Source organism: Cygnus olor, chromosome 6 (assembly GCF_009769625.2).
Source record: "Cygnus olor isolate bCygOlo1 chromosome 6, bCygOlo1.pri.v2, whole genome shotgun sequence".
In the NCBI taxonomy this organism is placed as follows: domain Eukaryota; kingdom Metazoa; phylum Chordata; class Aves; order Anseriformes; family Anatidae; genus Cygnus; species Cygnus olor.
The window spans coordinates 18,096,407-18,122,476 of record NC_049174.1 but is presented as its reverse complement, the minus strand read 5'-3'; the positions used below and the strand labels follow the sequence as shown (position 1 = coordinate 18,122,476).

General features: G+C 38.4%; 1 protein-coding gene and 1 long non-coding RNA gene across 2 annotated transcripts; one reads left to right on the top strand and one right to left on the bottom strand.

The window, feature by feature from the left end:
• Positions 1-1,824: 1,824 nt before the first annotated feature.
• On the bottom strand, positions 1,825-26,068 carry CIR1 (corepressor interacting with RBPJ, CIR1). Its single transcript, XM_040562032.1, has 10 exons — positions 25,919-26,068; positions 24,828-24,922; positions 24,217-24,290; positions 22,655-22,668; positions 22,507-22,562; positions 22,104-22,152; positions 21,774-21,891; positions 6,601-6,707; positions 5,084-5,169; positions 1,825-3,414 (listed from the first exon to the last, which is right to left on the bottom strand). Exons 1-10 carry the CDS (start codon positions 25,988-25,990, stop codon positions 2,688-2,690), a joined length of 1,398 nt encoding a protein of 465 aa, XP_040417966.1. The 5' UTR covers positions 25,991-26,068; the 3' UTR covers positions 1,825-2,687.
• Positions 6,716-14,834, top strand: LOC121072440. Its single transcript, XR_005821212.1, has 2 exons — positions 6,716-9,825; positions 10,157-14,834. It is a non-coding gene; the product is annotated as an uncharacterized LOC121072440 (long non-coding RNA).
• Positions 26,069-26,070: the final 2 nt, after the last annotated feature.

Below are 26,070 nucleotides of genomic sequence, written 5' to 3'. Positions count from 1 at the left end.
AAATAGAGAGCTTCCGTCAGGGATATTTATTGTAACGATCCGAGAGGGGAACTCGATCGGGAAGTCACCTGCTCGTCGCCTCTCCCCGCACCCAGCCTTCACGCCTCGGCTTCGAGCCCCCCTCCGCCAGCCGCCCCCGGGAGGAGACCCCCGAGCCCGCCCTGTCCCCGTCGACGGGGGGGGAAGCAGGACGGGAGCGGGAGCGGGAGCCGGAGCCTCGCCCTGCCCGGCCCTGCCCCGCCGCCCTCCCTCAGAGCCGCCCCGGGGCCGGGCAGCCGCCCGCCCACCCTCGCCTCACAACTTCTCCCGGCCCCCGCCAGGCTGAGGGAGCTACCTCACGGCGCCGCGATCCTCTCACGCATACACCAGCCACGCGTTAACCCGCATTCCGCGTTTTAATTCTTTTTAAATAAATAATAATAATTAAAAAGAAAACGCGAGACGTTCTTACCGTCATCTGTGAAGCGACAGCACCTCCTACAGGGCTGGGGAGCGCTGCGGCGAGCAGCCGCGCTGCGGGCCCGGGCGGGCTGCCCCAGCGGAGCCGCGCCGTGAGGGGTCTCACCGGGAGCGCCTCGGCCCGGAGCCTGCGCAGAGGGCCCGGGGGAGCACCCCGGCCTCGCCCCTCGCCCCCTCATCGGGTCCCGAACCCACCTGGCGCCGCGCTCTGGGGCCGCAGGGCGGCCGGGGAGGTCAGGGCAGGCCAAGCTGCCCGACGGCCGCCTCGTCAGGCGCCGGCCAGCGCCCTCGCAGCGGTAACGGGGAGCAAAGTGGCCTGAGGGAAGGGCTAGGGGCGGCAAGGCTTCCTCCGAAGCCCTCAGGTGGTGGTCTTTGAGATGGGTGTATCCAAAATGGCACTCTCCTGCTTTAACTGCCATCCACAACGGCCACCACCGCAGTAAACCCCTGCTGTTTACCAGTGTTCCTGTGCAAAAGGGTCAGATGTACTCAGCGTACACTTCGGCTACACGCAGACGAATACAACGCAGCGCCCACCGCAACGCCTAAAAGCGTCGATGTCGAGCTGCCCTTCCTTCTTCAGGGGGAAGTTGGTTGCATTGCAGTTGGCACTGGTGGGCACATTCCTGTGCCGGTGCCACACAGCGACAACCAGACAGACCTGTAAGCAAGAGACCTTTCTTTGGAGACGAAGCACATTCCGTTACTTCTTATTCCTTGTATTTTTCATGCTGCATTTAACATGAAAATGTTCCATGAGAATATGCCTTTTCCCCTATCGCATTACCCTGCCCATCCTCCTTCCCAGAGGGATAATATGTTCTTCACAAAAGATTTTGTTTAGATTGTTTGTATGGGCATTTTAGCTGTCTCCTCCCGTTCCTTCTAAACCAGAGCTTTCACTTGCACATTAATATAGGGCCTGACTCTACTGAATTGTGCACGCCCTTTAACTCTCAGCTACTTCATCAAGAATGCCTGGAGCAACCTAATGCAAAAGCATTTAAAAGAAGGTGACATCGCTTAATGGCTCACCCTTTCAAACTCATTCACATGTGCTTAAAAGATAAGCCAGGTCACTTCCACCATATATTATACTCCATGTGATATTGAAAAACTTCTGCATGACAGTTTTAAGAAGTAGAAGTGGACTGGTAATAAAAGTCTCATTTGTCCAGTCAGTGAGGAGGGGGAGAAGGCCGCTCGTCAGATTACTAAGTACAGAGACACCTTTTCACCTGTCTGCTAACATATTTCCATCTGCCACCCTGAAATGGCAAAGAAGCATTCCCTTCACAATAAATACACGGCCTTGTGCATTTGTACTGATTTAGAACAAATTCTGGAGATGAATACAAGTCTTACTGTTTTTAAAGAATAAGGAGTTTTATTATCAAGTTCATCTTTATAATAGTGTGTGCAGAAACTGACCAAGAACGGTCAAGAAAAATAAGTTTGTTTCACAAAACCAGGAAGATGAATATTTACATCGACTTTCTACCACAAACAATGAAATACCTGGAGCAGTTGAGGCAGTAAATATTCTTTTCATGTCTTGAGAGCTTATTGAACAGTAACTTGACATTGTACTGACACATACCAACAGGGGTTCAAGATGTTTAGATAGCCCTGACCAAGCTGTACACTGCAGGAGGTCAAAAAAATGTTGGCTACACACTTATGTGAACTCTGTTTCTCTGTTGTTTTAACTCATGAAATTGATCTCTTACAGGGAACTTTAGGAAAAATGCTTCAGTATGAAAAAAAACCAACACAACCAACTCTACAATATAATGTTGTGATATTGGAAGCAGCAATTTTATCCAGACCTATCTCAAGTGTTTGTTACCATTTACCATATCCCAGGACTCTTCCCAAATTACTCTCTGCTTCCCCTCACAGTTAAATCTAAAAACAAAAATCATCATTGACAAAACAAAGAATATCACATGCTGCTCTGAAATATTTTAAAACACTAAAAATCAGGTCTATGAATTACCGCATGTATACAAGAGATATTTGCCAACAAGTATATTTATACAGTAAGAAAAATACCATAACATTTGTCGTAATTTACAAATATTATAACATTAGATAAATGATGCTGTTGGCTTTATTTAGGAAATGCTAGTCACAGAGGTTGGAAAATGAACAGCAATATGTAATTGAGCCCTTGTTAAAGGTATTCATCAAAAAGGAGACATTTTTGTTTGCACCTGTCCCCTACACTATCTGTTTTTTTTCCTCGCTCGGCTTCTGCTTCTACTGCGTCTGTTCCTTTCTCTACATTCCAGTTTACTGCACTTGTCCCCGTTGCGCTCTCTGTATTTTTTCTCCTGTCTGCGCACATCTGTGCTGGGGCTTCTGGTTTCATTTTTCCTGTGCCGCTCTTCAGCAGGGCTTTCACTTGGACTTCTTCTTGTTTGCCTTTGCCTACTGTAACTGCTGTGACTTGTGCACGGGCTTCTCCCTCGCCTCTCATCCATGCTTTGGCTTCTCCTATCCCTCTCCTTTCTTTCAGTCTCTCTCTTGTTGGTGCTGTGGTATCTGCTTTTGGACTTTCCTTCCCCCTCACAGGAGCTCCATTTGTTGTTCTCCGCAGAACTATCTTGCTTTAAAAGTCTATACTCCTCCCTGTCTTTGTCCTTGTTACCGTGACTACTGGAGAGATCTTCATAAAGTTTTTCCTTCCTAGTCTTTGCCTTTCCTTCTGAATCGCTGCTGCTAGCCTCTGAAAACTTGTCTTTTTTTCTTTTCTTAGAATACATCTTCTTTTGTGCTGCTTTATCTCTGCTGTCAGTCTCACTATCGCTGCTGCTTCCTGAAGTCTCGCTGGAGGATGAGGAAGAGGAGCTCATCTTATGTTTCTTGTGTTTACTCTTGCTTTTTTTCTTTTGCTGCTTTTTCTTCTTTCTGTCCTTCTTTTTCTTTTTCTTCTCCAGACGATCCAATTTCCTTTTATTTTCAAAATAAAAGAGTAGCGCAATCAGACTTGTTAAGACACTCTAAATTACAGTCATTGTCTTTTAAAGTTGACTACTTCAGATGTCCTCCACAGTAAATACACTATTTTCCATAAAAGCATGTTGATTTCAATCCTCTTTCAGCCAAGTATTTAAAATTATTTTAAGCTTCTAACCTTGAGCTAACCATAATTACAATATGATTTTGCAATTCCTTAATTTAAAAAAAGATAAGTTTTGGCCTTATCACTAGGAATACACGTATTCAGTAGTGCTTTTTATTGTCAATCTGCTCTAGAGACTTTGGAAAATCATTGCTGCTTTTATTTGTGCATCTTTATAGCAGAGTTCGAAATTGAAAAAAAAGCAATTAGCATTAGCAAAAAGATGGAAATTGAGACTTTAAAGCCTACCTACATCTCAGAGTTCTCCAGGCAAATAATACTGCTGTTTTCAGTAACCTCTTCTGTCACAACTAGAAATTTTAGATTTCTAGCCACAATTACAATACTCTATCATGCACACGCATTCACTGCCATTCAACTACTTTTACCTAGTTTTCTATTTTCAACTCATTGCCTTCTGTCTTTATCCTCAGAAAATCAGTGACTGAACAGTGAAACTACTTTCAGCGCACTGAAAAAAAATCCTTTCAGACTCCTAACATCTAAAAGACCCACATATTTACTGAAGTTCAACTTTGAAAATATAAAGTTCTATAATTAATTGTGTTGGGGCAGCAGAAGTTCACAAATACAATTTTATATTAGTCAAACTACATACACATTCCTTACTTAAAATAAACATAATATGCCTGATATTTTCAGAGAATGATTTATTATATATGCAAATACCATATGTACCTACCCTACCCATGTACCTGCTTAACCATACACCTTTCTTCCCTTTCGCTCCCCGTGTACACGTGTTTTTAACCCAAAAGGCTGACTGCTGTTTTAACTAGTTATACCTGTATGGGCTCTATCCCGCAGTAACTCATGCTTTTCATCTTAAACATGTTCAAGTTATTTTAAGATAATATTGCAAATTAACAGAGGAAAAAACTGTGAGTCACCTGACATACAAAGTCAGTAGGATAGAAACAAAGAATGAAAACCTCGTTAACTTTTTATTAGAACTACAGAAATACAGGGAGCTCCCTCTGCTGGCTTAGCTGAAGCAGCAAAGTACAAAACCCTGATCTTAGCGCAGCGCTGATCTAGGCCAACCATCAAGTTCACTTCAGCTGCACAGAAAATGAGGATAACAAACTTGGCCAAATTGTAAGCCAGTAAACCAACACATACAATTTTTAATACCAGAAGAAGATACTGTAAGCAAGGGAATGCAAAATAATATTTTAAAATAGCAATTGTCAGCATTTTCAATGAGCCAGTTATTACTATTTCAGTATCCCAGTTAGAAATGAAGCACAATGCAAATGCAGCACAACTAGGTTAGAATGGACTTACTAAAACAGAACAGCTGGATTAAAAAAATACGTTTCATAGTGCTATTTGTAGTCAAGTGTATGTTACACTAAGTTGATGTTCTGCTATACCGATGGCACAGAAGAGTTACAAAGACAATGCTGCACAAGACAACGATGGAATCAGGACTACTGCAGATACTGATCCCTTCTCCTAGGTACCAACACTTACCTTAGAAGTTTCTGTTTTTGTTTGGTTGACAATGATTTTAAAAATTCAACTTCTGGATCATCATCTCCTTCACTTGCAACAAATTCCTAGGAAAATATTGTAGGATATTAATTTCTTGTATAAAAATCACCTCTTCATTCAGATTTCTGTATTAAAAGTGATGCATCTGCATGTACCTTATTTTTGTACAGGCACAAATATACTTGAATTACCAAGTCAGCTGAAAAATCTTTGGAAGACCGACATACTTGCTATAAGGAAAAAAAGCCACAACCATCCACATTCTATCTCAAAGCTGAGTAGGTGCTATAATGTGGGGGATAAACAACAGAAATTATTAGTAACATATGAAAAATCACTGCTAGAGAAAGAAACATTTCTGAAATAGTTAATAAAAATGAGCCAATTTTGGAGCCCATATGATTCTCTAGGATAAGTCACCGCATTGTTACCATGCTTGGATGAACAGGTAAGATGCTAGTCCTGCTCAAACCCAGAGTAATTTAGGCAAATTACTCTTCTATCTCAGTTTAGTCATTAGGAAAATGGGTATTAGCACATCTACGTTACTGTTGTGTCATTAGTCTTTAAATGTTCACAAAGTGTTCTAGCAATGCAAAATACTGTAATCATACAATCTGCATACAGTAACACAATCAAAGCATAGCTACTTTAAGACCCTGAATTCTTCAAATTACGTGCACCTGGAACACTACAGTTCTCCACTATGTTTTTATTTCCAGCCACACTTAGGAGGGGAAAGAAGAAATAAAGATTAAAAAGCTCTTCCACACACACACACACACAAAAAAAAAAACAACCATCACACCTAACATAAAGCAAACAGACTGGTATCACAGTGATCCATTTAACAGTGCTCATGTGTTACATGTATTCTGGGGTGCATAGCTTTTTTAAATGCACAGGTACATCCAGTTGTGGAGACACACTGAACTGTTGATTTATTCCAGCATTTCAAGGACAGCTGAGGGCTGTTGTCCCCTCTCTATTTAAAACTTGGTCACTTGGTGGCTTGATTATCCTGCCACATGAACAAAGGTTATTTCATGGTGGCTTGCGCAAGTAACATATATATATATATATATATATACACACATAAATTTTTACACTTTACATTTTTATCAAAGCACCTCAACTAGAAGTGTACGTTCTGCAGTCTAAATAATGACAACTAAATATTTTCATTCTCAGAAATAACAGATGTAGCAATATTAAGCAGCCAAACCTGTAACCATCCTTTTATGAAAAATTAAATTTATTGTCATCCAAATGAGGTGTTTAATGTATTACATATAGTTTTTTAAAAAGTAACTTATGATTCACCATTCTGACTAAAAGAGAGCTGGAAAACACAGTAAGTTTCTGGAGATTTTCTACTGGTATAGCTATTCAGCTTTCCTATGGATATGCATATTGGAAAACATTAAGTAGCAATTCACAAGCAATCACATTTAGATTTATAGACATTTTCAGCTTACTGGTAAAAAGATCATTACCTGTGATGGATCATTTGCGGTCAAGTTTCTCCCCAGTACATTTTGTTTCAGTGCAAACCCACTGTTTCTCATCTCCGCTATTAGCTCCGAGGGGTGCATTGATGGCCCTGTTCACAAAAATCACAGTTTGAATGTATCATTTATATCTCTCTACCTTTTTTGGACTCCACAGTAGGAATTCAGTTGAAGCTTTGTTAAGTAAAATCACAGCTAAATCAACTCAATAATCTTCTGCTGAGCAAATAATCAGATATGATTTTCTAAAACAGCAGTCTGGAGATTCAGAATAGAAAATAATTGCATTTTTCTTTAAGTACAAGGGGATTCTCTTATGTAACTTTGTCATGTTGAAAACAACATGTTTAGGTAAGTCTAGTAGTGTATTTCTACTACAATACAAAAAGCACAGGAAACCTAAAGAAACCAAACCATACAGTAAGACTTTTAAGTGCCTCCTCTCCCCTAAAACAATGGGAAAGTACCCTGCTAATATGCCACCAATAAGGCATTTTTCAAAATGACACATTTTTTAATTAACCTAAATGTAGTAACTAACCATCATTAGAAACTTGGTATATGTATTGAAAATAAATACACAAAAAAGTTAATCTACGTCCTTACTTAGTTTAGTGACCCTCAAACATGCTAGGTCTCTGGGTGTTACTGTACGTCTTTTCACAAGTTTCAGCTTAAAAATATGCAGTACGTTGCATTAGCGTAGATGTTTGGGATTAGGCACATCAGCTTTGTTTAGATTGTTCAAGCTTGACTGTGTCACTTAACATATCCCATAACTCACTCTTTGCTTTAACTGAATACTGCAATCAGCAAAACCTGAAGTAATTCTCTGATTAGTTGCTTTCTGTTCACCCTAAACATACCCTCTTTGGTTGGTCACATTAGTAAATTTCCATACCAGTTCATTCACTAGCCTTCCTGTCAATGAATTAGCAATACTGCATAAGGTAAATCTAGAAGGTAAAATTAGAAGGCACATAAAACTGAGCGTCGAACAGATGATTACCAATACTTCAGTGAACTAATTGCAAATGATAAAATTAACTTAGTCTTATGGAAAATATTGATCCCGCTTTGCGGTTTTAAGAGTTTCTTAGTTGTGGAGAAGAATAAAACTCATAAATTTTTAACATGGAAAAGCATGGAAAGTGATTGGAAATTTTTATTATGGAAAATATGAAATAGCACCTTCTCAAAACAAGTCAGCTTCACCTTTTCCTTAGTTTTCCTGTATAACGCTTTGTTCACAGAAACAAACAGGCCTTTATGTAAAACAAGAATGAAGAAGATAAAACTTCGGAAATGGTTTAAGGAGCCCCTGCGTTTCTTCACAAGTTTCTTATTTTGCCAGGCAAAGGAATTTTTTAATGAGATACCTTTTAGTCTTTCCTTGAGTTTATGTGATCTATTAAGTAGGGGCTTATTTTTTTTTCCCTGCACATACATTTTTACCAAAAGAGTTTTTTCTTTGTATGCGTTACAGTGTAATTATAAGCTCACTGATATTAATGAACATATATGTGCTCTTGCATCTACAGTTTTGCTTATTTCAAATTTAAAAGACTAATCGAAGAGAAGAAACAATTAAAAGTTCCAGCTCCCTGGTATATCTATACATGCTTGTTAACACACATGCATGTGTGCCAGTACAGAACCAAAACCAAGCCCTGTATGAGGAAGCTGAATGGAGACAAGTGCAAATTCTCAAAGAAAGACTTCACCATACCAAAGAAATCAAAACTTTAGAGCTGATCAAAGCCTGTACTCCCCCTTTTATTCAAAGGTGGGAAGAGCCACTGCCTAACAAAGAAAGGTAATTAACTTCGCCGGTATTTTCCCCTTGGTGTCTCAGGGCACTGTATACGCTTCAGTGTGTACTGGATACCTAACAACTCCCATAAGCGTGATTAGACAAACAGAGGAACACAACTTGTCCAAATCTATACAGGAAATCTGCAAGAAAACTAAGAGGGAGCCCCTACTGTTACAGTCATGTATAAGGACTAGAGTCAGGATCACGAACAGACAGGCATGAAGGCATTACCTGCCTTCAAGAGCACAGCGCAAACTGATCTTCTAGAAATAAACCCTTCAGGCATTCTTTGCTCACAACACTGGAAAGAGGTGAGCAAAATCATTTCCTCTTTTACATAAAAAGCTAATCTGAATGCGTGATATTACTGATTTTTGTGCATTTCTGTCCAACTGACTGCAGTTGAGCTTTAAAGCTCAGATCAGCAGATGGGAGCAGGCCTGTCAGAGAGAGGCCTACTCAAGATCGGTTCCAACACACAACCACACACAAACTTCTGAGTTAGTTTCCATATGCTTTTTAAGAGGTGAAATCAGCACTAGGTTTAAAAAACAAACACACAGACCAGGTATGCTTAAAAGGAAAGCAAACTAGGCTAAAAATAAATTTATGAGTTCTGCTTCTGTGCTTATTAATGGCATCAAGGAGACACATTCATGGCTCCATCTGCTATGTTTTAGTTGCAAGATGGTACTACTTTAACAAGGACAGCTAACAAATCACTGTTACTCCTCTTTTATGCATGTATACAAGCTACATTAAACATACCCACAGAACCCTGTGACTAAAGTGATTTCTGAATCAAGTTATTTCTGTTTTGGTCTCCTTTTAATTGTGGTGAGGGAACAGTAATTTAAATTCATCCTGGCTTGTGAGGAAATGCCTCCATGAAGCTTTTTTACATATATTAGTTTTTCTATAACCAAAGGGTTCAGCAAACACTAGAAAGTAAGTCCACCGCATAAATGAAAGCACAGTAAAAAACACAGTCCTATTTTACAACCCTTTATGTGCAGACTGGGGCCAGGCACGACACAAGCAGACCAGGCTGCTTTGCAGTAGTCTTAAAAGATGCGGGTGACAATGTGTGAGCAAACAATAACACTCCTTCCCACACTATAAAATTAAGTAAGATATTTCTCCGGGCTAATACAAACAAGGGAGACAAAAACAGTAAAAACCAAAACCAAACACTGAACCTCACCTAACACAGGTCTGAAAAAACTCTTAACTTCTCAGAAGTGTCCTTGGCTTATTAGGAGCTAAAGCTAAAACTGTGGAGCCACCAGTGTGCTTTCTGGTAGAGGGCATCTTCCTTTCGTTGGTGTGACTGGCTGTGGAGTCGTGCTTGTTAGAGATGTGACTGTGCCCACTGTGATCAAACTGTTTACTTGGTAAGCCAAAGAGGTAAATCCTTTCAGTTTATCATTGACTTATGACTACACTTAGAACATCACCCTGCAAGATCTTCAGACAAAATCTGAAGTCAACTATAGCTATGCATCTTCCTTCAGTTATGTTCTAATTAAATAAAAAACCTGTATGGTTTAACATGGTAAGAACAGATAGTAAGTTTAAGTTGAGAGGCTCTTGGCTAAAATATTGGGAACTGATGCTAGCTAGGTATTCCTTGGACAGCATCCAAGGAATCATTCATACATGAAGATAGAAAAATACTTTGTGTACTGTGCAAACTGACGCCCTCATATATGTGTTTCCTTATAGACTTGTGAGATGGTCTGTGAAGAAGCTCGCTGAATCATCTCATGCAGGTGAAAAGGTCTGGAGATGACATTGTGTCATGAGTTGACAGCGAGTTAGATATAGGAATCCTGTAAAAATAGCTGATTGCTAGGACTTCTAACAACTAGTCTTTCAGCATTCATCCATCAGCTAACTAAAAATAAGTTCAAAGCTATGTTTCATCATCTGTTTCTTATTCTTTCTGAAACAAGTCAAATACAGTACCTTGCTATTTTTGAATATGACTATGTGTCAAGCTTATTTTCTGGAATTTACATTTTGACAGGAAAAAAACCCTAAAACTTTTCCAGATGACACTTGTTTAAAACTGAAACATTTATCTTTTGTAAAATTCAGTCTCAGAAAAGGTTTTTGCTACATATTGGAATTAATTGTATGCTGATATCATACTTATTTTTGTGTGTTAAGACAGGTTGTTAAGTTTTCTGCAGCTACAGGTACTTAAAATTATATTAAGGACTTGCACAAAACAGGCTCCATAAATAAAGACTCACAAAAGCATTTTTAAAGTATTTTTTCATGGTCTTTAGAATTCTCAAAGAACAATGTTTTCAAGCAAACAGGCTACAGTTTATTCCTGCTTCTTACTTCTCAGAAAAGTTCTTAATGCATTAATAATTTCTTCTTTTTAAGATAGTATTTAAGGAAAGCATTGAGATAGTTCAGTTGACTCAGAGGTGGGGCATTAAATCTGGAAACTCAAACCATTCAATGAAGAGTGAAAAGAGGGTTTTTAGTCTTCATAAAGTACAACCTGAGTGCAACCTTAGCTTGACAGCTGTTGGTGCATCTCTACAATATTCATACAATTAAATAAATAGAAGAGCTGTAAATAGAATTTTTCTGAAGCGTATGTGAGCATCAATTATACTGAATTGCAGAAGGATATCACACCAAGATTTCTACAACATTTTGTCAATTTGCTTTTATAACAAAGAGCACTCCAATTTCTTATCACGCTTAACTGAGATCAATTTAACAGAATCAATTCTGCTTCTATTAAACAACCAGGGGGCAATATAATTCTGGATTTCAATTACTAAATGCCTAGCTTACAGCAAGCTCTCCTACCCCACGTTATTACCCCCACTCTCAGCCAAGAAATGAGAAAAACCTATAGCTGAAACTCATTTTCAGTTCTGTCTGTACTTCTTATGAAGCAATGCGTGTAACACTTTGTTGTTGCCAGAGTATTTCCTCTAATGAGCATGGGCAAAGGACTCCTCTTGGGAGAACAATGCTAGCTGTAACACACCGTCCAGCAGACCTCCATTAAAATGTCTAAAGCACATTTTTCAAATTACCCAACATTAGAGAACAGTATGTTAAAGCCTCTTTTCATAACAACTGTGATTAAATACCACTTTTTCTACAACAGTTTCAGCGGCAGGAAGGACAGACCATAATATTGTGATTGCCAGTATCACTAAAAATAGCACTTTTACATCTATCTACTCATGATGCATACTCTTGACAGTAACTCCTCAATTTATCGATAAAAGCTTTCACTGCTGTCACCACTACAGATGAACAAACTGAAGTATTCTTTGCAATCAATTAAGTTTCTAACTAGGTTTTTATTATGGAATACATATGGAAAACAAAGAGATAAGAAGCACTAATATTGTAACCAATATTCCCACCTGCAGCAAGGGAAATTATAGCAACCATTTGCGCTTACATAGTGGTTGCTGTTATACATTGTTACAAATTGAAGTAGACTATTCGATTAAAAATACACAAAAAAGAAGTAGATTCTTCATGGTGCCATTTTAATTACAACCTTTAAACCTTCATTTTAACTAATGCTCATTTTGTGTGTCATCAAACCAGAATATCCAGAATACATTTGGAGTTTTGTAGAGCTTTCCTATCCCAAGAACACGTTCTGGTGTGGGATATCTTCTAGTTTACAGACGTGATTGTTTTAATCTAAAATATCAGATCATACCATTCGACATCTCATGATTTCCTAATGGAGAGGCAACTTATATGAACATAAATGTGAAAAAGCACACTGGCTGATATGCTAGCCATTCATCAGTATACTTCACACTCAGTATACTCCCCTCTATCAATGTTTGAAGTCACCTATGAATCAAGAACAAGATACTCTCAAGACTTATTCTTTATAGCCACATAATTTTTGTTAACAAAGCAGACCTAAGCATGTTGTCATCATTCTTTCTTATGTGCATTTTGGACAACACGATGCCATAATTCTTCCAAATTGAAATTTGATTTTCTATGTGACAACAATATTAAAGTCACGCTCTGCTGTTGAATCAATCAATCAATCAAATTGGCAACTACCACTCAGACTTTAAAACCCCCTCATTAGTGATCCTTAAACAAAACAAACAGGATTTTATTGAATTATCCATTAAAGATGATCTGCACATCCTAAGCTCACAAATGATACAACTGAACTGCAAACAGCTCTTTCACATTAACTAGGTGTTGTAAAACCATGCTGCTGGTGGGTTTTAGCTTAGCACCATCGCAAGAAGGATGAATATAGCCTGAATTCAGAATGTTACCTTCTCTGTGTGGTAGCAAATGCCTAACATTTGGATACGAGGCTTTTTAGGTTTTGCTTCAAAACAAACTAATTTTCAAATTCACATGGACAGGCTTGTCAATAATATATCCATACAGTTTTTGTGCTCTCCACACAGTTTGATATGTTCTTTTTCAGATGACATAAAATGAACTGAGCATAATCACACTGCATCTTCTGTGAACTTTTATTGTGGTTACGACAGAGATAAGAATAGACATTTCTTATTTATCTAAATGACAAGGAGTTATTATCACAATTATGTGACCATGATCCTGGTCTTGAAGAACCCAGCAAATTTATGCTGCCTCCACTAATTCATAACCGATCATTTTTTACTGATAATTTTTCCATCTATTTCAGAGATGACTGCATTCAGACCATATTTACACTTCAAAGCAACTGCTGCAGTTGGCATTGAGACGAATGAATGCAAAAACTGGCTTTTAATTAGCTTTTCTTCGAAGTAGCTGCAGTTTAGCTGAATTTAACACTTTGCCATGCTTTTGTCATAGGCTATTTCAGAGAATCTTGAATTTCCTTTTTACTTTTTTAAGAAGTAAAAACCATTTAATTTATCAAGCTGCTATAGCAATCCATATTTATCGCTCAAATGCCAAGCAAAAGACTTCTAATAGAAATCTGTATTTTATGCATTCACACCAAATACAGAGGCTTCTTCTGAAGCATAAATGGAGGATTATTCTAAAATGTGTCAGTTCTTGAACTATGTGGAGATTTTGTTAGGGCTCCTACTGTTCACAATCAAAGGTCTCAGCTGCAGATCATAAAGGAAAGTTTTATACACTATGCATTTCTACAGATGACCATTAATACAAATGGTCACAGCATATTCAAGTACCTTCTCTTTGTTAATACAGATTAAAGAGAACACTTAAATCCATTCCTGTGTTCCCAATACAATGTAAATTTTTATCTGTTGAAAAACAAAATGGTACCATACTTGTCACTGAAAAAATGCAGTGAGATTACAGACATAATAATGTAGACAGAGATTTCATTTCTCTTGGCTCAATATGGTTGATAATTTCAACAATTACCATGGAAAGGAATTTTACATCCCAAAAAGCTCAGATCATCAAGTGACAGACACAAGCACAGTTAGCTCAGGTATACTCAAAAAAATGCCATTTCTTGGCATTAACTGAGGTGTGTTTCTTTTTTTTTTTTTTTTTTCAAAAAAAATCTTGGTAGAACATCAGACTCTGGATATCCAGTCACATTTTTACTATTATTTGCCTGAATTATCCTTAACATTTAAATCATTTTACAGTACTTGCTTTCACTGTGATTTCACTGGAGGAATTATGTATGCAGCCAGTGGACTGCAAAACATTTGAAGGATTTCATACTAGAGAAGAATGCCCAGAACTTTCCAAGTTTAGGTTTCATAGGCCAACAACGTAAGTTTTTTGTTGTTGTTGTTTTTTAAATGTTAGTATCCCAATTGTTCTAACTAGAGCATTCACAAAATTACCTCCCCATCTGAGACACTGGCCTTCTTTCATAACATAGTAATGCCTTGTTTCATAAGACAGTAATAAATTGTTTCCTAGTAGTTTTGTTGTTGTTGTTGTTCAAAACAGATATAATTTAAGTTGTACGCGTTTAAGCTTTCATATCTTTTTAGTAATTTCTTCCCTCCGCCCCCTTCAAAATGGCGGAAGAAGATAGATTGCTTGCAGAAAAAAAAAAAAGTATTTAGTTCATCCAACCAAGGCAGTTACCGGCAATGTTGAAGTGAATTAACAAAATTACTTCAAAACCTTTTTGCACATAAAACCTATGAGTCCCTGTTCTAATAAAGTCAAAGGTTTTTTTAGGCCTATCAAACAAAAAGTATCGAAAAGCACAAAAAAACCAGATGTTGCTGATTAATAATCTAAAAAAAAATGTACAAGCAAACTTTCAGAGGCTACTGACATGTTTTTCTCCTGGTATACATTACATATTTTATACATGCATATACATGCAGTTGCATAAAGTCAGAACCACAACAGGTATTTTCATCTTGTCTGAACTTTGAAAGTTAGGATTCTATCAGTAAAAAAAAAAACAACCGTAAATCAGTTTAGCCCAAAGCAGCATTTTGATTGCCTAATTTAACTTTGTAAAGGAGAAGTAAATCTTATAAGTTGGTCTCTGTAAGCCTCACAGCTGGAGCATTCTAACACTACTTTGCAGTTTCCAGTGATCAAAGTAAGTTACTTTATATCCAAAACTAAGAATTTCATAATGGAAATAATGCAACACCAGGGGGTGCAGTTATCATGAAATAATTACACTCCTGGGAGATTACAGACAAGGCTGTACCCCAGGGGTGTGATTATCCCATGATAACCACATCCACTGAAATTGCCTTATTGCAAAAATAATCTCTATTCGCTGGTGAGATATTATTCAAAAGGCGCTTTTTTAATGGTAAGATTACTATTTTTTTTTCCAGTATGAATTACCATCTAGATTAGTAAAGCAGTCCCAGAAGCAAAATAACCAAGCCACCAAGCCTAAGTTAAGGTACTGGTGGTAATTATTTTTCTGTTTGCTGGAGCGCTGCAGTGTATTTCAGATCCCAAAAGATAGTGGTCATTTTTCCTTGTAGAACAGAGTTCTGTGCCAAACGTGCATTAACCTGCAGCAGTTCCACCTGAGCAAACCAAAGTCAACTGCTCTTTGTATGCAAGTTACTCAACACTAAAACTGATTGGTGATTGCTGCTGTGGTTTCTGTGCCAAGAGGAAGATCACAATACAGTCGCCACATAAGATCAATTCAATGACAAATATCTTTCTGCTGAAACAAGAGAATTGCAGTTTGTAGAATATATGGGAAAAAAATGGTGGTTATTTATGATGCTTGAAAAACTGTAAATAGGAGATGAGTAACTCTTTCCTCATAGGGAAAAAGAACAAGAACTTTAGGTAATGCAATTAAATCTGACACAGAAGTTTTATTTTCATTCATTTTTAACTCAACCATTTCCCTTGAGGCTGAAAAAAAAGCCTGAGCCCAGTTAAGATATTTTACTTTGCTCTCTTCCTGAATGAGGAGAACAGTAGAACAAAACACATACTGCACTTGCTCTTTGATATCTTCTTTGCCTGTAGAGATGTCAAAGGAAACAATACTGGCTATTAGAAGTCAAGTGTACAGTTCTCGTATCTGTAGTAGAAGAACAAAGTAGAAATTTTTTTGAAGCACCTTCTAATGGCAGACTACTCTGGAAAACTTCTATCAACAAACAAGAAAGGCAAGAATGCTGAAATGCAGTAACTGTGCTTTTTGGCAGCTCACCATACAAACCTCTAATTCACTGCTCTGCTCACATGCTCTTTCCCTTTAACACTAACTACTCATTTGGTAAAACAGCTTCTGCATTACTTAACTTTTCATTCAAATAATGAGTCTAAGTCCTACTGAAACTTACTGATTTGGGCATTTAAAGATACAAATTATCCCCTGTGCTTTTATTAAATTGAAGATGCCATTCAAAGAAGATCTTTGAATGTCTGGTTTTGGGGGAAGAAAAGGAAGGATGGGGAATGGCTGCTGCTTTTGCAGTTTTTAACTCAATAATTTAGTTTTCCTAATAAAGCAATTTTCGCATCATTTTCTGGGGAAGAGCTTTTGCTTTTAACCAAGGAAAAAGATGAAAGTTTCCCTCCTATTAGGTGAGTGCCAATCCTTTGTAAACGCATCAAGATTTGTTAGCAATACTGTGGCCTACCACTGTCTCCTTTCCAGATTAATTAACTGTTCAGTAATGTTCCTCAGAGCAGTGACCATTCTACACAGGAGATTTTTAAAGACTTCAAAGTTATTGCATGATGCAATTCAGACATGAATCCAATTAGTATAAAACTACTCACATTTGGGTAAATGCGGGAAGACAGCAGCGAACAAGACAAAGTCATCTACCTTCCTTTGCATTAGGTGTGCTTCTCTAAAGCAGAACAGCAAGGTTCAGAAGAACAGGTCTGTTAGAAGCCTTCCACAGGGAACCCACACCATTTCTTACAAGATACTTCTCAAAAAATCAGCAATGTCAATGGCCATCTACTATCAGACGTACTACCACAAGGTCAAGGGATCTCGAGCACTGACTGCTTTAGAATTTGCTACCATCCAGGATGATTTGCAGTATGTGGACTAGCACCTTCCAACACTGTGCTGATGCATGCTGTTCTAACAAGGGAGAGGGATCTTCAAAGTTTTAAGAAACCTAACCTAAAAGTTAGGTAGTGTGACTACCAAGCATTGCCTAGAAAAAAATATTCAGTCCAATGAAAAAAAAAATGTTAGATCATCTTTTTTAGGATGACAAGACTACAAATCAGAATAAGCGCTACTAAGTAAATCACTTCAGAGCAACAGAGCCCTTTTCAAGGACCCTATCCAAAAATTCCAAAGATATGCTTTAAAAAAAAAACAACCAAACAAACAACATTTTGATGACTTACAGCCTAAGTTGGATCCTTCTAATAAAATTAATTTAATACATTAATTGTAGCCCTGGCATATTAACTGTTATAATCAGTTTTTATTCTTTATCATGTCTGTATTTCTCCAACAGTTATATCCTTCATTTATGAGACAATATTTATATTTCAATTTCCTAGCAAACACGGTAGGAACTGGCTTTCAAAGATGGAGTTACTACATAAGGAATTACTTTGTGACCCTTAAAAGTATTACTTGCTTTAAAAATTTAGTCCAACGTTTTTCAACTCTCTTTAGGGACCCAGTTGCAAAAATATCCTTACTCATCTAGCTGTTTGAAAAAAAAAAAAAAAGGTAACATTAAATACACACTCCAGATTTGCTATATACTATAAGTAGTCGCTCCCTATCCTTGAAATCCCTACTCCTTCCTTGTTCTCTTCAAAGAGAGGCACGTGTTTTCTTCTACATTCTAGAGATGAACAGACAGCTTCTGAAAATTATTCTTTAGAGTTTGAATCATGCAAGCTGAGGGGTATTGCACTTTTTTTTTTTTTTGGTGCTGAGAATCACAATAAATGAAAACTCTGGATTATTTACGCAGTTTCTATTTTTTTTTTAAACGTGGATGTATTTATTTGTGACAAATTGAAGGGGGGTAAAAACAAAACCAAAAGCAGTTCAAGTGCTTTTGTATTTTTAAACTTAGTTTTCAGTTCTTAAAAAAAACAGATGTTTCATAAGAAGAGAGTATCATACAGAAGCCTGTCCCTTACAAAGCAGTATTTTCTGCAGTTCTAGCCAATCAAAACAAGAATGGTGTGGCAACAGATATTTTCGAAGTACTGTAAAATAATCAGAAAAAAAAATAGAAATTTAGTCTAGAGACATAAAAGCAGCTTAGGAGTAGGAGTGGATGTAATTACCAATAGAGAGAAGCAGGAAGAAGCAGAGCTTGAAGAAGTGTGTCTTACAGATGAACAGAAGCAAGTTCTTCGAGGTGCAGACTGATTCAGCATTAGGGCTAATAAAAAAGCATTGGGTAGATGCAATGAAAGGATACAAAGAGCAATAAAGAGAAATTGTCAAAGCCAAGATTATCTGTGGAGGGGGGCATTGATCAGAACATGATAGGATTTGTTTTTTTAGTAGTGCAGTGTCTTGTTAGGAAATAAAGAAACACTGTCTTGACAGACTGACTTAGCCTCAGTTTAGGTTAACTTTACAGAGCTGACTGCAGATCCACAGCACAGACAATTATTTACTCCCATCCCAGACAACACAGGACTGGTTTCAGGGTTTAGTTTAGAAAATACTATTTATATGAGACATAAGCTTAATCTACCATATCTATCTAATAGATCACAGAATCATCTAGGTTGGAAGAGACCTCCAAGATCACCGAGTCCAACCTCTGACCTAACACTAACAAGACCTCCACTAAACCATATCACTAAGCTGTACATCTAAACATCTTTTAAAGACCTCCAGGGATGGTGACTCAACCATTTCCCTGGGCAGCCCATTCCAATGCCTAACAACCCTTTCAGTAAAGAAGTTTTTCCTAATATCCAACCTAAAACTCCCCTGGCGCAACTTTAGCCCATTCCCCCTCATCCTGTCACCAGGCACGTGGGAGAATAGACCAACCCCCACCTCGCTACAGCCTCCTTTAAGGTACCTGTAGAGAGCGATAAGGTCACCCCTGAGCCTCCTCTTCTCCAGACTGAACAACCCCAGCTCCCTCAGCCGCTCCTCGTAAGACTTGTTCTCCAGACCCCTCACCAGCTTTGTTGCCCTTCTCTGGGCTCGCTCAAGCACCTCGACGTCCTTCTTGTAGCGAGGGGCCCAAAACCGAACACAGTACTCGAGGTGTGGCCTCACCAGAGCCGAGTACAGGGGGACAATCACTTCCCTAGCCCTGCTGGCCACGCTGCTTCTTATACAAGCCAGGATGCTGTTGGCCTTCTTGGCCACCTGAGCACACTGCTGGCTCATATTCAGCCGACTATCAACCAGTGCTCCCAGGTCCTTCTCTGCCAGGCAGCTTTCCAACCACTCATCTCCCGGCCTGTAGCGCTGCTTGGGGTTGTTGCACCCCAGGTGCAGGACCCGGCACTTGGCCTTGTTGAACTTCATACAGTTGGCCTCAGCCCATCGCTCCAGCCTATCCAGATCCTCCTGCAGAGCCTTCCTACCCTCGAGCAGATCGACACACACACCTAACTTGGTGTCGTCTGCAAACTTACTTAGGGTGCACTCGATCCCCTCATCCAGATCATTGATAAAGATATTAAAGAGGACCGGCCCCAGCACTGAGCCCTGGGGGACTCCACTAGTGACCAGCCTCCAACTGGATTTAACTCCATTCACCACAACTCTTTGGACCTGGCTACCCAGTCAGTTTCTAACCCAATGAAGCGCACACCAGTCCAAGCCAAGAGCAGCCACTTTCTTGATAATCTATAATAAGTTACGTGTCTTAAGAGAACCAGTGAATTCAATAACTTGTGTTCTCACTAAACTGTGTGCTTCGTTTACACTCATGGAAACTCCAGAAGTCCCTAATGGTGCATAATTTAGCTCGTTTTTAAATCAGATTAAGATTTAGAAAAGCTGACGAAAGGATTGCGTGCCTGAGGTTAGAAAAAGCAGACAACCTTTTTACTGCTGATCTAATTAATGATATTACTACTTCCTATAAGCCTTTTATCTGCTATTAAATCAAAAGCTTGTAATTGTTTAACTTTACTACCAGTGTTTTTACATATAGTTTTCCTGAAAGAAAGAGAGACAGAGAGAGAGACAGAGAGAGAGACAAGTATTATCATCACAGCTGATTGTTTAAATCCAAGAACAGTGTCTAACAAATTATATATACAAACCCTGATCTGTCACCCGCTCCTACTTGCTGAAGTCCTTCCTCTCAGCCTGTTAAAAAGTCTGTGCTCAGCATAGCACACTGTCTTCTAAGTTCCAGAGTCGAAAACGTTAGGTCATTTGCACAGTCTGAGAACGTATAAATAGTTTTACAGCTCTTTCCTTCATACAAAATTCATCATGTGCAACCTGTCTGAGGCTTAAAAATGGCTGTTTGGGAAGCTACCTGGAGACAATCTCTCTCAGTAGGAAACACCCCTGCAGTCAAACTTTGCCTGCATCTAGATAATTAGTTCAGTTAGATTTGAAGCAAGTAGTTAGTCTTACATTGACATTGCAAAGTGTCCATTTTACACTGTTATGAATAATGAGTCCATTTTCAAGTTTGTGCAAGCATGCACAAATGTTTTCAAATTTCCCAGCCAAGCACTCCTGAAAATTACCCACATCATTTGAACTGAAAAAAAAAAGTTCTGCAGCACAAAAGCATATCTGACACCTACAGCTGCACCATGTAATTCCACCACCACCAAACGTGCCAAGCACAGTTTCTTCTAAGATAAGAATGAGGTAAGAAAATGATTTAATGTTATAACTTATTGAATATAAAAGCTGCGAATGTCAACTACAGGATTGCTAATACAATGGTATAATCATCAGACAATGCCTAAAAGCACAGGAGTGTAAGAGGCACTATTTCCTTTAACTTAAGTCTTCTACGCCTCATCTCAGAGAAACGACATATCTAGGTAGTCTAATTCTGAAAGGCAAGATTGTTGGTAGGCTAAATGTGTAATAAAACTAAGAGCTACTACATAAAATAGATAACCTGAGGAAAAATAGAAGAAAAATGTTATCAAGTGTGCAACTGTAATGGTATCCCTGCAAAACTGAATACATATGGCACATGATCTTAAAATGCAAAATCAGTCTGAAGACTCACCCATGTTACCAGGTGTTTCTTAAAAAAACACAATTTTAAGAACATCGGAAGTGTTACAAACTTGAGTCAACTTATAGAAAACAAACTACTGTAGGCAAACAACATTCAATTTGAATGTTTATATCCACCCACTTCTTTAAATTTCATCTAATACTAACAGAAAACTTATAAAGGGAAAAAAAATGTAGTTCCTGAAGCAACAATAAGCCAGATGAGAGGAAACCGGGCATTTGTAAAGATGGTTTTCAATTACTTGTCCATTTATTTAATAACAACTACATATATTAAAAAACAAAACAAACTCTCCTTTTCCCCCAGATAATTAAAAAAGACACACCGCTACATTATGGATTTCAATGCAGTTTGTCCAAATCTGAATTTCTGAACTGGGACAGTCTTTGACAATATGTTGGTTTTTTTTTTTTTTTTTTTGTAACAGATATTGTCATTCTTATATAAACAATTTCATGGCAGCCTCTGAATTTTTGCCACAGATAGAATTAAAGGCAACAGTCTGTACAGTTTCTTTTTAAAATGTGTTACTAATTAAACAATTAGATCATCCCTAGCTTTTGAAGTAATTTGAAATTGGGGATAGCACAGTTGAAATAAAGAAGCATTTTCCCCATTTTATTAACCCTTTCAAATAAGATAAACTTAAACCTTCGAAATTAAACCTGATGATTTTCCCCAAAATTTCTAACCAGACCCTTTGAAAGGTATTCACCGCCTACCTGAACCATCACTGGAGACTGAACTTGCGTTAATTCCAGAAAGGCCAAATAAAGGACATTCTCGATCAGTGTTTACATGACCCCACTTGTGGCATTTAATACATCTCACATTCCGCACCTAAAAGGAAAAAAACAAACAAACAAACCATAATTTACCTAACAATACAACCTAACACTTACAGAAATGTACATGTTATTAGCCATAAAAAAGCTTTTAAACTCACTGATAAGCAGATGATAAAATTAAGAGAGTCCATGTGAATGTTCTGCAGTTAGATAATATTTGAAATATACCCAAGACATCCACAGAGTGAAATTTATGTAACTTGCCTGGATACCAAATGGCTGATCTCTGATATTCATATCATCCTTAGCATATCTGTTACACAAACACAAAAAGCAAACACGTATTAAATTCACATTTTTTTTTTAAATCATCACATACAAAACTACTTTGAGACCTTTTATTGTTAAGTGTACCCATTTCAGAGATATACTTCTGGTAAACGTTGGCTTTAATATATTTTCAAATATGGACATAAAATTCAAACAAAAACTAAGCTGATCAAGGAAATGGTTCCAGGTTTAGAGGTTTTACTAGTTAACTGTGAGGATGTGAAAGGGTTACACATACAACCTGCTTAAAAAGAAGGAAAAGTAAGAAAAAGAAGAGGTTATGGAAGGTAAATAAGAAAAAAGATATATTTCTTCGGATAAAATCGAGATATCTTACTTTTCTCGAGGGGCGACTTTTTGCCATTCAAATTTGTATTCAGTCTCTCCTTCTTGCTATAAAATAGAAAACACGGCAAGTTTGATTCTTAAAAAAATAAATTTCAAGTAAATAGGTAGAAAACAAAAGAAATGATGTAATGAAATACCTCTTTAGCTTCCTCTTCAAATTTTCAGAAATCATAAAAAGAAAAGAGATGATGCATTAATTATACATGTAAAATGCAGCTGTTACCTAATCTGGAAACAAAATATTTTATGGTTTATACTAATACAACAGCACAAATACTCACAAAGTAACATAAAGTAAATAGAGAACACTAATAAATAATAAGCTTCTAGTATGTGCAGTTACAAATCCTTTGAAACCGAATCTTCTCTTAGAATTATATTGCTTTGATATAGAAGCATGAAAAACTTTAAAAGCGTGCCAAAGCAACGTTATACAATCAGGCAGCAGAAATGTCCTGGAGTTGGATTCTAGAATGTAAAGTTTTCTTTGCTTTTCAGAGAGATAAGGATTTGTTTCATAGTCACTTCATCTGTCATACCAGTTATACAGGGAGTTGCCCTGGTAGGTTATCATTAATTTTATGGTCTATCCAACTAGAATTCAATAGATGAAGCATAGTAGAGAAACCTAACCTATATTTCTCAAAATAAATTAGTGCCTCCTACAGTACAGTACTCTGTTAAAATGCATTTCTTCACTAGCCAATTCATAAAACTGAAATTGCAATTTATGAAAGGTTTTCCTCTGACAAAGTTTAATGCGATTCCTAGCAGGCACGGGCTTACTGCAAAGCAGGTTCAATTTATATTAAACTTAATTCTTTGGTTAAAAGGATCTCAAAAACACCCTAAAAGTTACTTAACAAAAACTACTGTGTCATTCACTGTGTCAGTCCCATGGGCCCACACTTATCAGTACAGTTTCATGTTAAAAGGGTCATATTTAAAACTTTTAAAGTTTTAAAAGGTCATATTTCAGTAAATATGATGAAAATAAATATTTCAGGCAAATATGATGAAATATTTTGGCTATATTATTGCAGATAGAATTAAATATATATATATATATATATTCAAAAATAAAAATTCAGCTCGGTGGGGACGGTATTCAGTAACTCCTATTTATGAATCTACTAAACATAGTCACAGACCCACCAGAGTTGGATCATTCAGTATTTATTTTTTTATGATGCTTCAGTTAATTAACTCCTTGATGCCTCCCATGCTTGACATGGATCAGGCTGAATTTTGAGCAGAACTTTTAAGCAAAAGCGACCTTGCTGTTTCTAAAAAGGAGAGCAGGCGAAAACACAGGTTTGTGTAGCCTGAGTTATTGTTTTGGTAAGGTCTAGTTAGTGTTCCTCATGCAATGACTTCGTAATTGGCTGGAGAAACACCTTTGGTCAAGGACTGAATTTCTGCTGTTGCCATAAAAGTTATTTTATCTTTTTCTTCTCTTCACATTGAACTGCTGCTTAAAAATAATCTCTCAGTTTAGGAGAAATCAAACTATTATGAGATCAAAATTATTAAATACTATGCGTCTCCACATATTCCCACAGGAAGAACTAAAAACTATACCTTCTAGCACTAACTCACTATGAAAATGTTATTTTAAAATATAAGACACTATGCTTGTTTCTTTGGAGTGATTTTAACTTTGCAACACTGTTTGCTCACAATCAGGAAACCAGAGTACCTTTCTTTGCTCCAGGTGGGGCCTCGTACATGAAATTAAGACCATTCTTCACACGCTCATCACCCATAAGCAATCTAAATGAAAAAGACAGAGTTTGTAGTGTTACACACAAAACATTCACATTGGTATTAATTATTGAAGAAAAAAAGAAAGAAACGTGCAGCAGAAAATTGTGATAACAACTGGAAATTTTTCATTTGTTAATCTGAGCACCAAATGCTGAATATCAAAAGAACAGAGAGACCAGTCAATACTTCTGTATGCTCCACTGTGTACCAAAGATCACACGTTTCAAACACGACTAAAACACAATTCTGTTTTCACAGAATTATGGAAGACAGATTCCTGTGTGATCAGAGTATGTCGCTGTACAAGGTTCCCTACTGTTCTGTTCAACGTAGCATATTTTGAAATGAAATTGAGGACCCACATAAACCATTTGAAAGAAGCTCTTTTGACTTCTGCTTAAACAGACAATAATACACAAGGCACTGACCTCACCTACGGTCAGTGGCAGACAGTCTGTGAAATAACTCACAGTCAGATGACCTTTGCTGTCATGAAAAGAGGAGGTGGAAGGAAGAAGCGTGTGATGGTATGCCAATTCTCACCTGTTATCATAGGATTCCTGTTCTTTAAGATACTGTTGCATTAATTCTTCTTGTTTCTTTTTATCATATGATATTTTCTGTTCTGCCATCCATACCTAGTAAAAACAAGTAAGTTTCTACTTTAAACAAACAAGAACCTACTGTAAAACATATCCATGTACAACTACATCACTTGTTTAGTCTACTGTAAATTAACTTTGTGTAAAAAATAAGCTGAAACTTCAACAAAATTTCAGAAATAAAACACGTGGAAAAGTTCAGTAATGCAAAAAGAAAGTAAGCCCAGAAAATGCCCTGGGCGTACCACTGTACCGGCACCTTGTCACCCAAGGCTCAGGGCTGACCCTGATCAGACCCCAGGTTCTCTCGGGAGCCCTGGGAACGGTGCAAACGTTTTTTCTGTGGATGAAATCTCTGCAGCCACGTCAGGCGAGAAGGGAAATACTGGGAAAACGAGGGCACACCATGCCAGGTGGGAGGTTCCCTGGTCAGTGTACGGTGTCTATTTATCTAGGGAAACACAGGTTCAGAAGGTGGAGCCAGGAAAAGAGTTATACAAGCCTGTGAGGAAGTCTCAAGCTACAACTATTTTTAAGCTTCTTTTTCCTGCCTCTTCCTCCCCCTGTTTACTAACACTTGCTTTTCCAAATCAAAGCCAACAGCTTGAAAAGATAACACTGACAATAGCATCGCCGTGACGGGTTAGCTTATACCAAATGAGACGTTTATTACAGAATGAGAACATCAAAATAAACGTGAATCGCTTCTGAATTTCAAATTAACGCCTAATTTAAACCGGCACAGTCCTTCCACGCTGATGACCTCCTGCGGACGTGAGCTTGAGTGTAGCTGCCTGACCTTCCCCGCCGGGGGGACAGCCCCGGCCTCACGCACAGCGCACGCAGCTCCGTGCCCAGCTGCCTCCCGACGCCCAAGCCCCTCCGCAGGCCCCGCACGGCTCCAGCCATCCCGGCGCACCGCCGCGACGGAGCAAAGCGCTCCGGGCACGGACGGGCCTCGCTGCCGGAGCACCGGCTTGGCCGGCAGGCAGGCCCCGGGGCAGGGCTGTCGCCCCCCCGGGCACCCCTCACCTTTTTGATGTTGGACTTGGAGGCGGGGTGGAAATCCTTCTTGCACATGAAGTTGGCGAACGACTTCCCCATGGCTGCGGCCGCGAGGAGGGAGCTGCCGGCCGTCCGCCCGCAGCGGGCCGGCTGCGGGCCTTCCGGGGCGGGCGGGCCTT

Excerpts from the sequence above, each read along its gene's own strand:
- CIR1 (XM_040562032.1), bottom strand. The coding sequence starts at position 25,990 with ATGGGGAAGTCGTTCGCCAACTTCATGTGCAAGAAGGATTTCCACCCC. Across the intron at positions 24,291-24,827 it reads CAGGAATCCTATGATAACAG|ATTGCTTATGGGTGATGAGC; the intron begins GTGAGAATTGGC and ends TTTTTCATTTAG. Across the intron at positions 5,170-6,600 it reads CCGCAAATGATCCATCACAG|GAATTTGTTGCAAGTGAAGG; the intron begins GTAATGATCTTT and ends ATATTTTCCTAG.